The sequence below is a fragment of the Scyliorhinus torazame genome, chromosome 26 (genome assembly GCF_047496885.1).
Source record: "Scyliorhinus torazame isolate Kashiwa2021f chromosome 26, sScyTor2.1, whole genome shotgun sequence".
Classification (NCBI taxonomy): domain Eukaryota; kingdom Metazoa; phylum Chordata; class Chondrichthyes; order Carcharhiniformes; family Scyliorhinidae; genus Scyliorhinus; species Scyliorhinus torazame.
Genome location: NC_092732.1, coordinates 32120814 through 32140642, shown reverse-complemented (window position 1 = coordinate 32140642; position 19829 = coordinate 32120814). Strand labels below are relative to the sequence as shown.

The window sequence follows — 19829 nt, the reverse complement described above, 5'->3', positions numbered from 1 at the left end:
CAGGCCCCGGGGCACAGTACCAGGCTGCAGGTAACAGTACCAAGCTCCAGGGAACAGTACCAGGCCCCGGGGCACAGTACCAGGCTCCAGGAGACAGCACCAGTCCCCAGGGAACAGTACCAGGCCCCGGGGCACAGTACCAGGCCCCAGGAGACAGTACCAGGCGTCAGGAACAGTACCAAGCTCCAGGGAACAGTACCAGGCCCCGGGGCACAGTACCAGGCTGCAGGTAACAGTACCAAGCTCCAGGGAACAGTACCTGGCCCCGGGGCACAGTACCAGGCCCCAGGAGACAGTACCAGGCTTCAGGAACAGTACCAAGCTCCAGGGAACAGTACCAGGCCCCGGGGCACAGTACCAGGCTCCAGGGAACAGTACCAGGCTCCAGGGAACAGTACCAGGCCCCGGAGCACAGTACCAGGCTCCAGGGAACAGTACCAGGCCCCAGGAGACAGAAACATCCCCGGGGAACAGTACCAGGCCCCAGGGAACAGTATCAGGCTCCAGAGAACAGTACCAGGCCCCAGGAGACAGCACCAGGCCCCAGGGAACAGTACCAGGCCCCAGGGAACAGTACCAGGCACCAGGGACCAGTACCAAGCTCCAGGGAACAGTACCAGGCCCTGGGGCACAGTACCAGGCACCAGGGAACAGTACCAAGATCCAGGGAACAGTACCAAGCTCCAGGGAACAGTACCAGGCCCCGGGGCACAGTACCAGGCTGCAGGTAACAGTACCAAGCTCCAGGGAACAGTACCAGGCCCCGGGGCACAGTACCAGGCTCCAGGAGACAGCACCAGGCCCCAGGGAACAGTACCTGGCCCCGGGGCACAGTACCAGGCCCCAGGAGACAGTACCAGGCGTCAGGAACAGTACCAAGCTCCAGGGAACAGTACCAGGCCCCGGGGCACAGTACCAGGCTCCAGGGAACAGTACCAGGCTCCAGGGAACAGTACCAGGCCCCGGAGCACAGTACCAGGCTCCAGGGAACAGTACAAGACCCCAGTGAACAGTACAAGGTCCCAGGGAACAGTACCAGGCTCCAGGGAACAGTACTAGGCCCCAGGAGACACAAACAGGCCCCGGGGAACAGTACCAGGCCCCAGGGAACAGTATCAGGCTCCAGGGAACAGTACCAGGACCCGGGGCACAGTACCAGGCTCCAGGGAACAGTACAAGGCCCCAGGGGACAGTACCAGGCTCCAGGGCACAGTACCAGGCTCCAGGAGACAGTACAAGGCTCCAGGACACAGTACAAGGCTCCAGGACACAGTACAAGGCTCCAGGGGACAGTACCAGGCTCCAGGGAACAGTACCAGGCCCCAGGGACCATTCCCAGGACCCGGGGCACAGTACCAGGCTCCAGGGGACAGTACCAGGCTCCAGGAGATAGTACCAAGCTCCAGGAGACAGTACCAAGCTCCAGGGGACAGTACCAGGCCCCAGGGAACAGTACCAGGCCCCAGGGAACAGTACCAGGCTCCAGGGGACAGCACCAGGCTCCAGGGGACAGCACCAGGCTCCAGGGGACAGTACCAGGCTCCAGGGAACAGTACAAGGCTCCGAGGCACAGTACCAGGCCCCAAGGAACAGTACCAGGCTCCAGGGGACAGTACCAGGCTCCAGGGGACAGTACCAGGCTCCAGGGGACAGCACCAGGCACCAGGAGACAGCACCAGGCACCAGGAGACAGTACAAGGCTCCGGGGCACAGTACCAGGCCCCAAGGAACAGTACCAGGCTCCAGGGAACAGTACCAGGCTCCAGGGAACAGTAACAGGCTCCAGGCAACCGTACCAGGCTCCAGGGAACAGTGCCAGGCTCCAGGGGACAGCGCCAGGCTCCAGGGGACAGTACCAGGCTCCAGGGAACAGTACCAGGCCCCAGGGAACAGTACCAGGCTCCAGGGAACAGTACCAGGCTCCAGGGAACAGTACAAGGCCCCAGGGGAAAGTACCAGGCTGCAGGTAACAGTACCAGTCCCCAGGGAACAGTACCTGGCCCCGGGGCACAGTACCAGGTCCCAGGAGACAGTACCAGGCTTCAGGAACAGTACCAAGCTCCAGGGAACAGTACCAGGCCCCGGGGCACAGTACCAGGCTCCAGGGAACAGTACCAGGCTCCAGGGAACAGTACCAGGCTCCAGGGAAAAGTACCTGGCCCCGGAGCACAGTACCAGGCTCCAGGGAACAGTACCAGGCCCCGGAGCACAGTACCAGGCTCCAGGGAACAGTACCAGGCTCCAGGGAACAGTACCAGGCCCCAGGAGACAGAAACATCCCCGGGGAACAGTACCAGGCCCCAGGGAACAGTATCAGGCTCCAGGGAACAGTACCAGGCCCCAGGAGACAGCACCAGGCCCCAGGGAACAGTACCAGGCCCCAGGGAACAGTACCAGGCACCAGGGACCAGTACCAAGCTCCAGGGAACAGTACCAGGCCCTGGGGCACAGTACCAGGCACCAGGGAACAGTACCAAGATCCAGGGAACAGTACCAAGCTCCAGGGAACAGTACCAGGCCCCGGGGCACAGTACCAGGCTGCAGGTAACAGTACCAAGCTCCAGGGAACAGTACCAGGCCCCGGGGCACAGTACCAGGCTCCAGGAGACAGCACCAGGCCCCAGGGAACAGTACCTGGCCCCGGGGCACAGTACCAGGCCCCAGGAGACAGTACCAGGCGTCAGGAACAGTACCAAGCTCCAGGGAACAGTACCAGGCCCCGGGGCACAGTACCAGGCTCCAGGGAACAGTACCAGGCTCCAGGGAACAGTACCAGGCCCCGGAGCACAGTACCAGGCTCCAGGGAACAGTACAAGGCCCCAGTGAACAGTACAAGGTCCCAGGGAACAGTACCAGGCTCCAGGGAACAGTACTAGGCCCCAGGAGACACAAACAGGCCCCGGGGAACAGTACCAGGCCCCAGGGAACAGTATCAGGCTCCAGGGAACAGTACCAGGACCCGGGGCACAGTACCAGGCTCCAGGGAACAGTACAAGGCCCCAGGGGACAGTACCAGGCTCCAGGGCACAGTACCAGGCTCCAGGAGACAGTACCAGGCCCCAGGACACAGTACAAGGCTCCAGGACACAGTACAAGGCTCCAGGGGACAGTACCAGGCTCCAGGGAACAGTACCAGGCCCCAGGGACCATTCCCAGGACCCGGGGCACAGTACCAGGCTCCAGGGGACAGTACCAGGCTCCAGGAGATAGTACCAAGCTCCAGGGAACAGTACCAGGCCCCAGGGAACAGTACCAAGCCCCAGGGACCATTACCAGGACCCAGTACCAGGCTCCAGGGAACAGTACCAGGCCCCAGGGGACAGTACCAGGCTCCAGGGAACAGTACCAGGCCCCAGGGACCATTACCAGGCCCCAGGGAACAGTACCAAGCCCCAGGGACCATTACCAGGACCCAGTACCAGGCTCCAGGAGATAGTACCAAGCTCCAGGGGACAGTACCAGGCTCCAGGGAACAGTACCAGGCCCCAGGGGAAAGTACCAGGCTCCAGGGAACAGTACAAGGCTCCGGGGCACAGTACCAGGCCCCAAGGAACAGTACCAGGCCCCAGGGCACAGTACCAGGCTCCAGGGAACAGTACCAGGCTCCAGGGAACAGTACCAGGCCCCAGGGAACAGTACCAGGCCCCAGGGAACAGTACCAGGCTCCAGGGAACAGTACCAGGCTCCAGGGAACAGTACCAGGCTCCAGGAGACAGTACAAGGCTCCGGGGCACAGTACCAGGCTCCAGGGAACAGTGCCAGGCCCCAGGGAACAGTACCACGCCCCAGGGAACAGTACCAGGTCCCAGGAGATAGTACCAGGCCCCAGGGAACAGTACCAGGCTCCAGGGGACAGTACCAGGCTCCAGGAGACAGTACAAGGCTCCGGGGCACAGTACCAGGCACCAGGGAACAGTACCAAGCTCCAGGGAACAGTACCAGGCCCCGGGACACAGTACCAGGCTGCATAGAGCAGTACCAGGCTCCATGGAACAGTACCAGGCCCCAGGGGACAGTACTAGGCCCCAGGGAACAGTACCAGGACCCGGGGGACAGTACCAGGCTCCAGGGGACAGTACCAGGCCCCAGGGGACAGTACTAGGCCCCAGGGAACAGTACCAGGACCCGGGAGACAGTACCAGGCTCCAGGGGACAGTACAAGGCCCCAGGAGACAGCACCAGGCTCCAAGGGGCCTTCAACCGCTGTTATCGTGACGCGTGGCGTTTCAACGCCGCTGCAGCATCATTGGCCGGCCCACCCGCGATGCTCCATGGTCGATGGGCAGTGTGGCCAGCGGCGATGGGCCACGTGTGGTCGCGGTTGGCGGGATAGAGTTCGAACTTGGCCGGCGCCATGTCTTCCGGTGCAGGTTGCCAGACTTGCGTACCCGCGCGGCGGGCCCCGGGCGTTTTTTGGCAAGATCCGCGTCGGTGCGAGTCCCTCACCAGCACCGGAATCGGCGAGGCCTTCGTCCGGCTTGTCCTGTGTTTGCGCCCCGCACGGTGCCTCAGGAGGTGAGAATCCCGCCCCTGACCTTTCCCTTTTCGACCCACAGGAACCTGTCATCGAACGCCCTGGTCACCCTGTCCTGGAAGCCCTTCGCACCTCTTCGCCTCACGGAATTGTGAGTATGGCGGAATGCGCTAGAATGTCGCGGGAGTTTCCGAAACCGGCCCGACGGGGACGACGACACTCTTTTGAGTTTTGTGTTACGCGGCCTGGCCCCTGAGCCCCCGCGCCATGTTGGGCCGGGGGCCGGCGCGCCGAGGAAGCCCCCCCCCCCCCCGGTTTGATTCCCCGCTGGGTCTCTGTCTGTGTGGAGTCTGCACGTCCTCCCCGTGTCTGCGTGGGTTTCCTCCGGACGCTCCGGTTTCCTCCCACAGCCCAAAGATGTGCGGGTTAGGTGGGGTTACGGGGATAGGGGAAGTAGTGGGGGCTCTTTTGGAGGGTCAGTGCAGATCCGATGGGCCAAATAGCCTCCTTCTGCACTGTCGGGATTCTATAGGCTCCTCAAAGCCTGTCCCCCATCGACAAGGACACAGGTCAGGAGTGCGATGGGAGACTCTCCACTCGCCTGGATGAGCGCGGCTCCCAACAACACTCGAGAAGATCGACACCATCCAGGACAAAGCAGCCCCGCTCGATCGACACGCTAACCACCGACATTCACTCCCCTCCCCCCCGACAGCCGTGTGCACCGTCCACAAGACGCACCGCGGCGACTCGCCTTCGACAGCACCTTCCAAACCCGCCATCTCTACCGTCTAGAAGGACGAGGGGGGGGGCAGCAGACACACGGGGAACACCCCCCCACCCCCACCTGCAAGTCCCCCCCTCCGAGCCGCTCGCCATCCCGACTCGGGAATATATCGGCCGTTCCTTCACTGTCGCCGGGTCAGAATCCGGAACTCCCTCCCTAACAGCACGGTGGGTGTACCTACACCGCACAGCGGGTTCAAGATGGCGGCTCACCCGCTACCTTCTCGAGGGGCAATTAGGGAGGGGGAATAAATACTGGGCCCGGCCAGTGACCCCCACATCCTGGGAATTAATAAATACAAAGAGGATAGGTTAACATTTTAAGTTACAAATGACAGGCTCTGGAAGGGGCGACGCACGGGACATTCTGAAATGGAAAGCAGCCGTTAATGGAAAGGGTGGCCTCGTTCACAAGGGACCGACTATATCTAGTTATGAGACACACACACACACACACACTGACAGACACACACACACTGACAGACACACACACACTGACACACACACACTGACAGCCACACACACTGACAGACACACACACACTGACAGACACACACACACTGACAGACGCACACACTGACAGACACACACACACTGACAGACGCACACACACTGACAGGCACACACACTGACACACACACACACTGACAGACACACACACACTGACAGACGCACACACACTGACAGGCACACACACTGACACACACACACACTGACACACACACACACACACTGACAGACACACACACTGACAGACACACACACACTGACAGACACACACACTGACAGACACACACACACTGACAGACACACACACACTGACAGACACACACACTGACAGACACACACACACTGACAGACACACACACACTGACAGACACACACACTGACAGACACACACACACTGACAGACACACAGACAAATACACTGACAGACACACACACACTGACAGACACACACACTGACAGACACACACACACACACACTGACAGACACACACACACTGACAGACACACACACACACACTGACAGACACACACACTGACAGACACACACACACTGACAGACACACAGACAAATACACTGACAGACACACACACACTGACAGACACACACACTGACAGACACACACACACACACTGACAGGCACACACACACTGACAGACACACACACACACACACTGACAGACACACATACACTGACAGACACACAATGACAGACACACACTGACAGACACACACACACACACTGACAGACACACACTGACAGACACACACACACTGACAGACACACAGACACACACACTGACAGACACACACACACTGACAGACACACACACACACACTGACAGACAGACACACACACAATGACAGACACACACACTGACAGACACACAGACACACACACTGACACACACACACACAGTGACAGACACACACACTGACAGACGCACACACACTGACAGACACACAGACACACACACTGACACACACACACACACTGACAGACACACACACTGACAGACACACACACACACTGACAGACACACACACTGACAGACACACACACACACACTGACAGACACACACACTGACAGACACACACACACTGACAGACACACACACACACTGACAGACACACACACACTGACGGACACACAGACACACACACTGACAGACACAAACACACACTGACAGACACAAACACACACTGACAGACACACACACTGACAGACACACACAGACACACACAGACACACACACACAGACACACACTGACAGACACACACTGACAGACACACACACACTCTGACAGACACACACAGACACACACACACACACACTGACAGACACACAGACACTGACAGACACACAGTCAGACACGCTGACAGTCACAAACACACACACACACACTGACAGACACACACTGACAGACACAAACACACACTGACAGACACACACACTGACAGACACACACACACTGACAGACACACACACACTGACAGACACACACACTGACAGACACACACACACTGACAGACACACACACACTGACAGACACACACACTGACAGACACACACACACTGACAGACACACACACTGACAGACACACAGACAAATACACTGACAGACACACACACACTGACAGACACACACACTGACAGACACACACACACACACACACACTGACAGACACACACACACTGACAGACACACACACACACTGACAGACACACACACTGACAGACACACACACACTGACAGACACACACACTGACAGACACACACACACTGACAGACACACAGACAAATACACTGACAGACACACACACACTGACAGACACACACACTGACAGACACACACACACACTGACAGGCACACACACACTGACAGACACACACACACACACACTGACAGACACACATACACTGACAGACACACAATGACAGACACACACTGACAGACACACACACACACACTGACAGACACACACTGACAGACACACACACACTGACAGACACACAGACACACACACTGACAGACACACACACACTGACAGACACACACACACACACTGACAGACAGACACACACACACTGACAGACACACACACTGACAGACACACAGACACACACACTGACACACACACACACAGTGACAGACACACACACTGACAGACGCACACACACTGACAGACACACAGACACACACACTGACACACACACACACACTGACAGACACACACACTGACAGACACACACACACACTGACAGACACACACACTGACAGACACACACACACACTGACAGACACACACACTGACAGACACACACACACTGACAGACACACACACACACTGACAGACACACACACACACTGACGGTCACACAGACACACACACTGACAGACACAAACACACACTGACAGACACAAACACACACTGACAGACACACACACTGACAGACACACACAGACACACACAGACACACACACACAGACACACACTGACAGACACACACTGACAGACACACACACACTCTGACAGACACACACAGACACACACACACACACACACTGACAGACACACAGTCAGACACGCTGACAGTCACAAACACACACACACACACTGACAGACACACACTGACACACACAGACACACACAGATACTCACTGACAAACACACACACACACACACACAGACAGACACACACTGACAGACACACACACACACTGACAGACACACACCACACACTGACAGACACACAGACAGACATACACACACACAGACACACAAATAGACACACACACACACTGACAGACAAACACACACACACTGACAGACACACACACAGACACACACACAGACACACACACTCTGACAGACACACACTGACAGACACACACTGACAGACACACACACACTGACACACGCACACACTGACAGGCACACAGACACACACAGGCACACACACAGACACACACAGACACACACAGACACACACAGACACAAACACACTGACAGACACACACACTGACAGACACACACACTGACAGACACACAGACAAATACACTGACAGACACACACACACACTGACAGACACACACACACACACTGACAGACACACACACACACACACACTGACAGACACACACACACACTGACAGACACACACACACACTGACAGACACACACACTGACAGACACACACACACACTGACAGACACACACACCCAGACGGACACACAGACACACACACTGACAGACACAAACACACACTGACAGACAGTCACACACACTGACAGACACACACACACTGACAGACACACACAGACACACACAGACACACACACAGACACACACTGACAGACGCACACAGACTCTGACAAACACACACGCACACTGACAGGCACACAGACACTGACAGACACACATTCACACACGCTGACAGACAGTCACACACACACACTGACAGACACACACTGACAGACACACACTGACAGACACACACACAGACACACACTGACAGACACACACACACAGACACACACACACAGACACACACACACAGACACACACTGACAGAGACACACACACACACTGACAGACACGCACCACACACTGACAGACACACAGACAGACAGACACACACACACAGACATACACAGACACACACATAGACACACACACAGACACACACACAGACACAAAAACACACACACACACACTGACAGACACACACACAGACACACACAGACACACACAGACACACACACAGACACAGACACACACACACACAGGCACACACAGACACACACTGACAGACACACAGACACACACATACACACTGACAGACACACACACACACACAGACACACACACTGACAGACACACAGACAGACCCCACAGACACACACAGACACACACAGACACACGCAGACACACACACTGACAGACACACACACACACTAACAGACACACAGACCCACACAGGCACACGCACAGACACACACACAGACACACACACAGACACACACACAGACACACGCACACAGACTCACACACACAGGCACACGCACACTGACATGCACACACACACTGGCAGACACACACACACAGACACACACTGAGACACACAGACACACACACAGAGTCACACACAGACACACACACAGACACAGACACACACAGACACACACAGACACTGACGGACACGCAGACACACACAGACAGACCCACACCACACACTGACAGACACACAGACAGACAGACAGACACACACAGACATACACAGACACACACATAGAAACACACACAGACACACAGGCACACACACAGACACACACAGACACAAAGACACACACACACACTGACAGACACACACACAGACACACACACACTCTGACAGACACACACAGACACACACTGACAGACACACACACACAGACACACACAGACAGACACACACAGGCGCACACACAGACACACACACACTGACATACACACACGCACACAGACACACACACTGACAGACACGTACAGACAGACACACACACACACAGACACAGACACACACAGACACACACACTGACAGACACACACACACAGTCACACACACACACTGACAGACACATTGACACACACACACACACTGACAGACACACACACTAACAGACACACACACACAGTCACACACACACACTGACAGACACATTGACACACACAGACACACACTGACAGACACACACAGACACAAACTGACAGACACACAGACACATACACAGGCACACACAGACACACACTGATAGACACACACTGACAGACACACACTGACAGACACACACACAGACACACACAGACACAGACACACACACACACAGGCACACACAGACACACACTGACAGACACACAGACACAGACACACACATACACACTGACAGACACACACACACACACAGACACACACACTGACAGACACACAGACAGACCCCACAGACACACACAGACACACACAGACACACGCAGACACACACACTGACAGACACACACACACACTAACAGACACACAGACCCACACAGGCACACGCACAGACACACACACAGACACACACACAGACACACACACAGACACACACACAGACACACGCACACAGACTCACACACACAGGCACATGCACACTGACATACACACACACACTGGCAGACACACACACACACAGACACACACTGAGACACACAGACACACACACAGAGTCACACACAGACACACACACAGACACAGACACACACACACAGACACACACAGACACTGACGGACACGCAGACACACACAGACAGACCCACACCACACACTGACAGACACACAGACAGACAGACAGACACACACAGACATACACAGACACACACATAGAAACACACACAGACACACAGGCACACACACAGACACAAACAGACACAAAGACACACACACACACTGACAGACACACACACAGACACACACACACTCTGACAGACACACACAGACACACACTGACAGACACACACACACAGACACACACAGACAGATACACACAGGCGCACACACAGACACACACACACTGACATACACACACGCACACAGACACACACACTGACAGACACGTACAGACAGACACACACACACACAGACACAGACACACACAGACACACACACTGACAGACACACACACACAGTCACACACACACACTGACAGACACACTGACACAGACACACACACACAGACACACACACACAGACACACACACATAGGTAGACATGGAATCCGTTCTTGGAGTGTTTCTATGACTCTGCCACTTGCCTCCCTCAGGATCCTCACAGGGAATAGCTTCCGGTGCTCCTGCGAGATTCGCTGGCTGCAGATCTGGCTGGAGAGCGGAGTGACGGCCGTGGGTAACCAGAGCCTCAGCTGCTGGCAGGACGGCAGTGCCACCCCCCTGGAGGGCATGCAGGTTCCAGACTGTGGTAAGCTTCAAATCACAGGGGGGGGCGCTTCATTCTTTCCGCGCCGGCCCCTGTAGGGCTCCACCATGGCCGGCACGGAGAAGAGAACCCCCCCCCCCGTCAAAATACGCCGACCGGTCTGCGCATGCGCGGGACCACGCCGGCCCTTCAACAGACCCCGGCGTGGTTGGCACCGGTTCTCCCGCTGGCGTGTGGGACATAGTCCCCAGAAGGGACAATCCCGGCCATTGTGTTCAGCTGAGCGAGATGTTGCAGTTAAAGGGAGGAGCCAGGGCTGAAGTAGTTTCTGGAGTTTGAGTTTAATTTATTAGATTGGGATGTGAGCGGATACAATACAGGGCTCTCAATCCAGTGAGGTCAGGTCTGCCTGCGGACCGATTAAACAGTTCAGTTAAAGATTTGACAGGGGACAAAACAGAGGCTGCTGATCTCAGGACAGCTGAGTTCAAGGTTTGCCTGTGAACAGCACAAGAGCGGTGTCTTGGGCTGTCAGTTTAAATAGAGAGTTAAGACGGACAAGAATATGCAGCTGGTTCCTGACAGATATCACTTTCTCAAAGTGGTTTATCCAAGACATCTTGGCAAGTCATGTTGCAGCTGTATAGAACCTTAGTTAGGCCACACGTGGAGTATAGTGTTCAATTCTGGTCGCCACACTACCAGAAGGATGTGGAGGCTTTAGAGAGGGTGCAGAAGAGATTTACCAGAATGTTGCCTGGTATGGAGGGCATTAGTTATGAGAGGTTGGATAAACTCGGTTTGTTCTCACTGGAACGAAGGTGGTTGAGGGGCGACCTGATAGAGGCCTACAAAATTATGAGGGGCATAGACAGAGTGGACAGTCAGAGACTTTTCCCCAGGGTAGAGGGGTCAATTACTAGGGGGCATAGGTTTAAGGTGAGAGGGGCAAGGTTTAGAGTAGATGTACGAGGCAAGTTTTTTACACAGAGGGTAGTGGGTGCCTGGAACTCGCTACCGGAGGAGGTGGTGGAAGCAGGGACGATAGTGACGTTTAAGGGGCATCTTGACAAATACATGAATAGGATGGGAATAGAGGGATACGGACCCAGGAAGTGTAGAAGATTTTAGATTAGACGGGCAGCATGGTCGGCACGGGCTTGGAGGGCCGAAGGGCCTGTTCCTGTGCTGTACATTTCTTTGTTCTTTGTTCTTTGTTCAGCAAGTACTCCTGAGTCAGCTAGCTGTATTTAAAAGGGGATTGTGACCTGAGATGGATGCTGTTTGAGCACAGATAAAGAAAGCAGTTCAGGGTTATTGTGTCATAGTATTGATACGCATTGTTCAACTGGTAATTGAAAGGTATTTCTATTTATAATGTTCAAGTTATTAATACTGTGTTAGTAATAAAGTTTGTTTTAATGTGCCATATCTCGATTTGTGCGTGGATTCTCACCTGGAGTCACATTGTGTATACGGGGCTGTGACTGTTGTGTGCATATGCGGGTCTGTGATTGTTGTGCGTGTGTGTATATGGGGCAGTATCGGGCGGCACGGCGGTGCAGTGGTTAGCACAGCTGCCTCACGGCGCCGAGGTCCCAGGTTCGATCCCGGCTCTGGGTCACTGCCGTGTGGAGTTTGCACATTCTCCCCGTGTCTGCGTGGGTTTCGCCCCCACAACCCAAAGATGTGCAGGGTCGGTGGATTGGCCGAACTAAATTGCCCCTTAATTGGAAACATTTCCAAAAATGTATGTATGTGTGTAAGCATGCAAGTTCAGCAGGCGGTGAAGAGGGCAAATTATATGTTGGATTGGATTTGTTTATTGTCACGTGTACTGAGGTACAGTGAAAAGTATTTTTCTGCGAGCAGCTCAACAGATCATTAAGTACATGAGAAGAAAAGGGAATAAAAGAAAATACATAACAGGGCGACACAACATATACAATGTAACTACATAAACACCGGCATCGGATGAAGCATACAGGGTGTAGTGTTAATGAGGTCAGTCCATAAGAGGGTCGTTTAGGAGTCTGGTGACAGCGGGGAAGAAGCTGTTTTGGAGTCTGTTTGTGCGAGTTCTCAGACTTCTGTATCTCCCGCCCGATGGAAGAAGTTGGAAGAGTGAGTAAGCTGGGTGGGAGGGGTCTTTGATTATGCTGCCCGCTTTCCCCAGGCAGCGGGAGGTGTAGACGGAGTCAATGGATGGGAGGCAGGTTCGTGTGATGGACAGGGCGGTGTTCACGACTCTCTGACGTTTCTTGCGGTCCTGGGCCGAGCAGTTGCCACACCCAGGCTGTGATGCAGCCCGATAGGATGCTTTCTATGGTGCATCTGTAAAAGTTGGTAAGGGTTAATGTGGACATGCCGAATTTCCTTAGTTTCCTGAGGAAGTATAGGCGCTGTTGTGCTTTCTTGGTGGTAGCGTCGACGTGGGTGGACCAGGACAGATTTTTGGTGATGTGCACTCCTAGGAATTTGAAACTGCTAACCATCTCCACCTCGGCCCCGTTGATGCTGACAGGGGTGTGTACAGTACTTTGCTTCCTGAAGTCAATGACCAGCTCTTTAGTTTTGCTGGCATTGAGGGGGAGATTGTTGTCGCTACACCACTCCACTAGGTTCTCTATCTCCCTCCTGTATTCGGACTCGTCGTTATTCGAGATCCGGCCCACCATGGTCGTGTCGTCAGCAAACTGGTAGATGGAGTTGGAACCAAGTTTTGCCACGCAGTCGTGTGTGTACAGGGAGTAGAGTAGGGGGCTAAGTACGCAGCCTCGCGGGGCGCCGGTGTTGAGGACTATTGTGGAGGAGGTGTTGTTGTTCATTCTTACTGATTGTGGTCTGTTGGTCAGAAAATCGAGGATCCAGTTGCAGAGTGGGGAGCCAAGTCCTAGGTTTTGGAGCTTTGATGTGAACTTGGCTGGGATTATGGTGTTGAAGGCGGAGCTGTAGTCAATAAATAGGAGTCTGATGTAGGAGTCCTTGTTGTCGAGATGCTCTAGGGATGAGTGTAGGGCCAGGGAAATGGTGTCTGATGTGGACCGGTTGCAGCGGTATGCGAATTGCAGTGGATCAAGGCGTTCTGGGAGTATGGAGGTGATGCGCTTCATGATCAACCTCTCGAAGCACTTCATTACGATTGAAGTCAGGACCACCGGACGGTAGTCATTGAGGCACGTTGCCTGGTTCTTCTTTGGTACCGGTATGATGGTGGTCTTCTTGAAACAGGTGGGGACCTCGGAATGGAGTAGGGACAGGTTAAAGATGTCCGCGAATACGTGCAGGCTCTGAGTGCACGACCAGGGATCCCGTCAGGGCCCGTCGCCTTCCCAGGGCTCACTTTCAGGAAGGCCGACCTGACTTTGGAAGCTGTGATGGTGGGTATGGGTGAATTATGGGCTGCTGGGGCACTCGCCAGCGGATTGTTGGTTACCTGCTCGAACCGAGCAGAGAATGCATTGAGTTCATCGGGGAGGGGTGCGCTGCTGCCAGAGATACTGTTCGGCTTCGCTTTGTAGCCCGTTATGTTGTTTAGTCCTTGCCACAACCGCTGAGAGTCTGTCTGTGACTCTAGCTGGGTTTGATATTCTCTCTTGGCGTCTACGTTGACCACTATTGCGAGAGGTTTCGAGTATAGAAGCAGGGATGTGTTGCTGCAATTGTACAGGGTCTTGGTGAGGCCACACCGGGAGTATTGTGGGCAGTTTTGGTCCCCTTCTCGGAGGATGGATGTTCTTGCCATGACCTTTGCTGTGACCTATTCCATGACCTTACCTCTGACCTTTGACTCGGCCTCTCCCATGACCTTCGCCTCAGGGTTGGCCGAACCTGTAATCGACCTGGAGAACGCGACAGTGAAGGAAGGCGAGAGCCTGACGCTGTGGTGCAACGCCTCGGGAGAGCCCAGACCCTCCATCCGCTGGCTAACCGAGGACCTCAGATCCAATTACTCCATCCAGGTAACGTGCAGGGGTATAATCGGGTAACACACACTGTCCCAGTTCACGGGAGTGGGGTATAATCGGGTATACACACTGTGTCCCAGTTCATGGGAGTGGGGTATAATCGGGTACACACACTGTGTCCCAGTTCCCGGGAGTGGGGTATAATCGGGTACACACTGTGCCCCAGTTCCCGGGAGTGGGGTATAATCGGGTATACACACTGTGTCCCAGTTCCCGGGAGTGGGGTATAATCGGGTACACACACTGTGTCCCAGTTCCCGGGAGTGGGGTATAATCGGGTATACACACTGTGTCCCAGTTCCCGGGAGTGGGGTATAATCAGGTACACACTGTGTCCCAGTTCCCGGGAGTGCGGCATAATCGGGTACACACTGTGTCCCAGTTCCCGGGAGTGGGGTATAATCGGGTATACACACTGTGTCCCAGTTCCCGGGAGTGGGGTATAATCGGGTACACACTGTGCCCCAGTTCCCGGGAGTGGGGTATAATCAGGTACACACTGTGCCCCAGTTCCCGGGAGTGGGGTATAATCGGGTACACACTGTCCCAGTTCCCGGGAGTGGGGTATAATCGGGTATACACACTGTGCCCCAGTTCCCGGGAGTGGGGTATAATCGGGTACACACACTGTGTCCCTGTTCCCGGGAGTGGGGTATAATCGGGTACACACACTGTGTCCCTGTTCCCGGGAGTGGGGTATAATCGGGTATACACACTGTGTCCCAGTTCCCGGGAGTGGGGTATAATCGGGTACACACACTGTGTCCCAGTTCCCGTAGTGGGGTATAATCGGGTACACACTGTGCCCCAGTTCCCGGGAATGGGGTATAATCGGGTACACACAGTGTCCCAGTTCCCGGGAGTGGGGTATAATCGGGTACACACAGTGTCCCAGTTCCCGGGAGTGGGGTAAAATCGGGTACACACTGTGTCCCAGTTCCCGGGAGTGGGGTATAATCGGGTACACACTGTGTCCCAGTTCCCGGGAGTGGGGTACAATCGGGTACACACACTGTCCCAGTTCACGGGAGTGGGGTATAATCGGGTATACACACTGTGTCCCAGTTCATGGGAGTGGGGTATAATCGGGTACACACACTGTGTCCCAGTTCCCGGGAGTGGGGTATAATCGGGTACACACTGTGCCCCAGTTCCCGGGAGTGGGGTATAATCGGGTATACACACTGTGTCCCAGTTCATGGGAGTGGGGTATAATCGGGTACACACACTGTGTCCCAGTTCCCGGGAGTGGGGTATAATCGGGTACACACACTGTGTCCCAGTTCCCGGGAGTGGGGTATAATCGGGTACACACACTGTGTCCCAGTTCCCGGGAGTGGGGTATAATCGGGTACACACACTGTGTCCCAGTTCCCGGGAGTGGGGTATAATCGGGTACACACACTGTGTCCCAGTTCCCGGGAGTGGGGTATAATCAGGTACACACAGTGTCCCAGTTCCCGGGAGTGGGGTATAATCGGGTACACACTGTGTCCCAGTTCCCGGGAGTGGGGTATAATCGGGTACACACACTGTGTCCCAGTTCCCGGAAGTGGGGAATAATCGGGTACACACACGGTGTCCCAGTTCCCGGCAGTGGGGTATAATCGGGTACACACTGTGTCCCAGTTCCCGGGAGTGGGGTATAATCGGGTACACACACTGTGTCCCAGTTCCCGGGAGTGGGGTATAATCGGGTATACACACTGTCCCAGTTCCCGGGAGTGGGGTATAATCGGGTATACACTGTGCCCCAGTTCCCGGGAGTGGGGTATAATCGGGTATACACACTGTGTCCCAGTTCCCGGGAGTGGGGTATAATCGGGGACACACAGTCCCAGTTCCCGGGAGTGGGGTATAATCGGGTATACACACTGTGTCCCAGTTCCCGGGAGTGGGGTATAATCGGGTACACACAGTCCCAGTTCCCGGGAGTGGGGTATAATCAGGTACACACTGTCCCAGTTCCCGGGAGTGGGGTATAATCGGGTACACACAGTCCCAGTTCCTGGGAGTGGGGTATAATAGGGTACACACACTGTGTCCCAGTTCCCGGGAGTGGGGTATAATCGGGTACACACAGTCCCAGTTCCCGGGAGTGGGGTATAATCGGTTACACACACTGTGTCCCAGTTCCCGGGAGTGGGGTATAATCGGGTACACACTGTGTCCCAGTTCCCGGGAGTGGGGTATAATCGGGTACACACAGTCCCAGTTCCCGGGAGTGGGGAAAAATCGGGTACACACTGTGTCCCAGTTCCCGGGAGTGGGGTATAATCGGGTACACACTGTGTCCCAGTTCCCGGGGGTGGGGTACAATCGGGTACACACACTGTCCCAGTTCACGGGAGTGGGGTATAATCGTGTATACACACTGTGTCCCAGTTCATGGGAGTGGGGTATAATCGGGTACACACACTGTGTCCCAGTTCCCGGGAGTGGGGTATAATCGGGTACACACTGTGCCCCAGTTCCCGGGAGTGGGGTATAATCGGGTATACACACTGTGTCCCAGTTCCCGGGAGTGGGGTATAATCGGGTACACACACTGTGTCCCAGTTCCCGGGAGTGGGGTATAATCGGGTACACACACTGTGTCCCAGTTCCCGGGAGTGGGGTATAATCGGGTACACACTGTGTCCCAGTTCCCGGGAGTGGGGTATAATCGGGTACACACACTGTGTCCCAGTTCCCGGAAGTGGGGAATAATCGGGTACACACACGGTGTCCCAGTTCCCGGCAGTGGGGTATAATCGGGTACACACTGTGTCCCAGTTCCCGGGAGTGGGGTATAATCGGGTACACACACTGTGTCCCAGTTCCCGGGAGTGGGGTATAATCGGGTATACACACTGTCCCAGTTCCCGGGAGTGGGGTATAATCGGGTATACACTGTGCCCCAGTTCCCGGGAGTGGGGTATAATCGGGTATACACACTGTGTCCCAGTTCCCGGGAGTGGGGTATAATCGGGTACACACAGTCCCAGTTCCCGGGAGTGGGGTATAATCGGGTATACACACTGTGTCCCAGTTCCCGGGAGTGGGGTATAATCGGGTACACACAGTCCCAGTTCCCGGGAGTGGGGTATAATCAGGTACACACTGTCCCAGTTCCCGGGAGTGGGGTATAATCGGGTACACACACTGTGTCCCAGTTCCCGGGAGTGGGGTATAATCGGGTACACACACTGTGTCCCAGTTCCCGGGAGTGGGGTATAATCGGGTACACACTGTGTCCCAGTTCCCGGGAGTGGGGTATAATCGGGTACACACAGTCCCAGTTCCCGGGAGTGGGGTATAATCGGGTACACACACTGTGTCCCAGTTCCCGGGAGTGGGGTATAATCGGGTACACACTGTGTCCCAGTTCCCGGGAGTGGGGTATAATCGGGTACACACAGTCCCAGTTCCCGGGAGTGGGGTATAATCGGGTACACACACTGTGCCCCAGTTCCCGGGAGTGGGGTATAATCGGGTACACACACTGTGTCCCAGTTCCCGGGAGTGGGGTATAATCGGGTACACACTGTGTCCCAGTTCCCGGGAGTGGGGTATAATCGGGTACACACACTGTGTCCCAGTTCCCGGGAGTGGGGTATAATCGGGTACACACAGTCCCAGTTCCCGGGAGTGGGGTATAATCGGGTACACACTGTGCCCCAGTTCCCGGGAGTGGGGTATAATCGGGTACACACTGTGTCCCAGTTCCCGGGAGTGGGGTATAATCGGGTACACACACTGTGTCCCAGTTCCCGGGAGTGGGGTATTATCGGGTACACACAGTCCCAGTTCCCGGGAGTGGGGTATAATCGGGTATACACACTGTGTCCCAGTTCCCGGGAGTGGGGTATAATCGGGTAGACACACTGTGTCCCAGTTCCCGGGAGTGGGGTATTATCGGGTACACACAGTCCCAGTTCTCGGGAGTGGGGTATAATCGGGTACACACTGTCCCAGTTCCCGGGAGTGGGGTATAATCGGGTACACACTGTCCCAGTTCCCGGGAGTGGGGTATAATCGGGTACACACACTGTGTCCCAGTTCCCGGGAGTGGGGTATTATCGGGTACACACAGTCCCAGTTCCCGGGAGTGGGGTATAATCGGGTATACACTGTGCCCCAGTTCCCGGGAGTGGGGT

At 55.2% G+C, this 19829-nt stretch overlaps 1 protein-coding gene across 1 annotated transcript in view; it reads left to right on the top strand.

Moving 5' to 3' along the window:
* The window catches only part of LOC140402871 (NT-3 growth factor receptor-like), a 247128-nt gene that overhangs the window by 48661 nt on the left and 178638 nt on the right, over positions 1-19829 (top strand). Inside the window, exons 4-6 of the mRNA XM_072490496.1 lie at positions 4557-4625; positions 11610-11764; positions 15542-15684. Coding sequence (XP_072346597.1) covers positions 4557-4625; positions 11610-11764; positions 15542-15684 — 367 coding nt within the window. The remainder of the gene's footprint in view (positions 1-4556; positions 4626-11609; positions 11765-15541; positions 15685-19829) is intronic.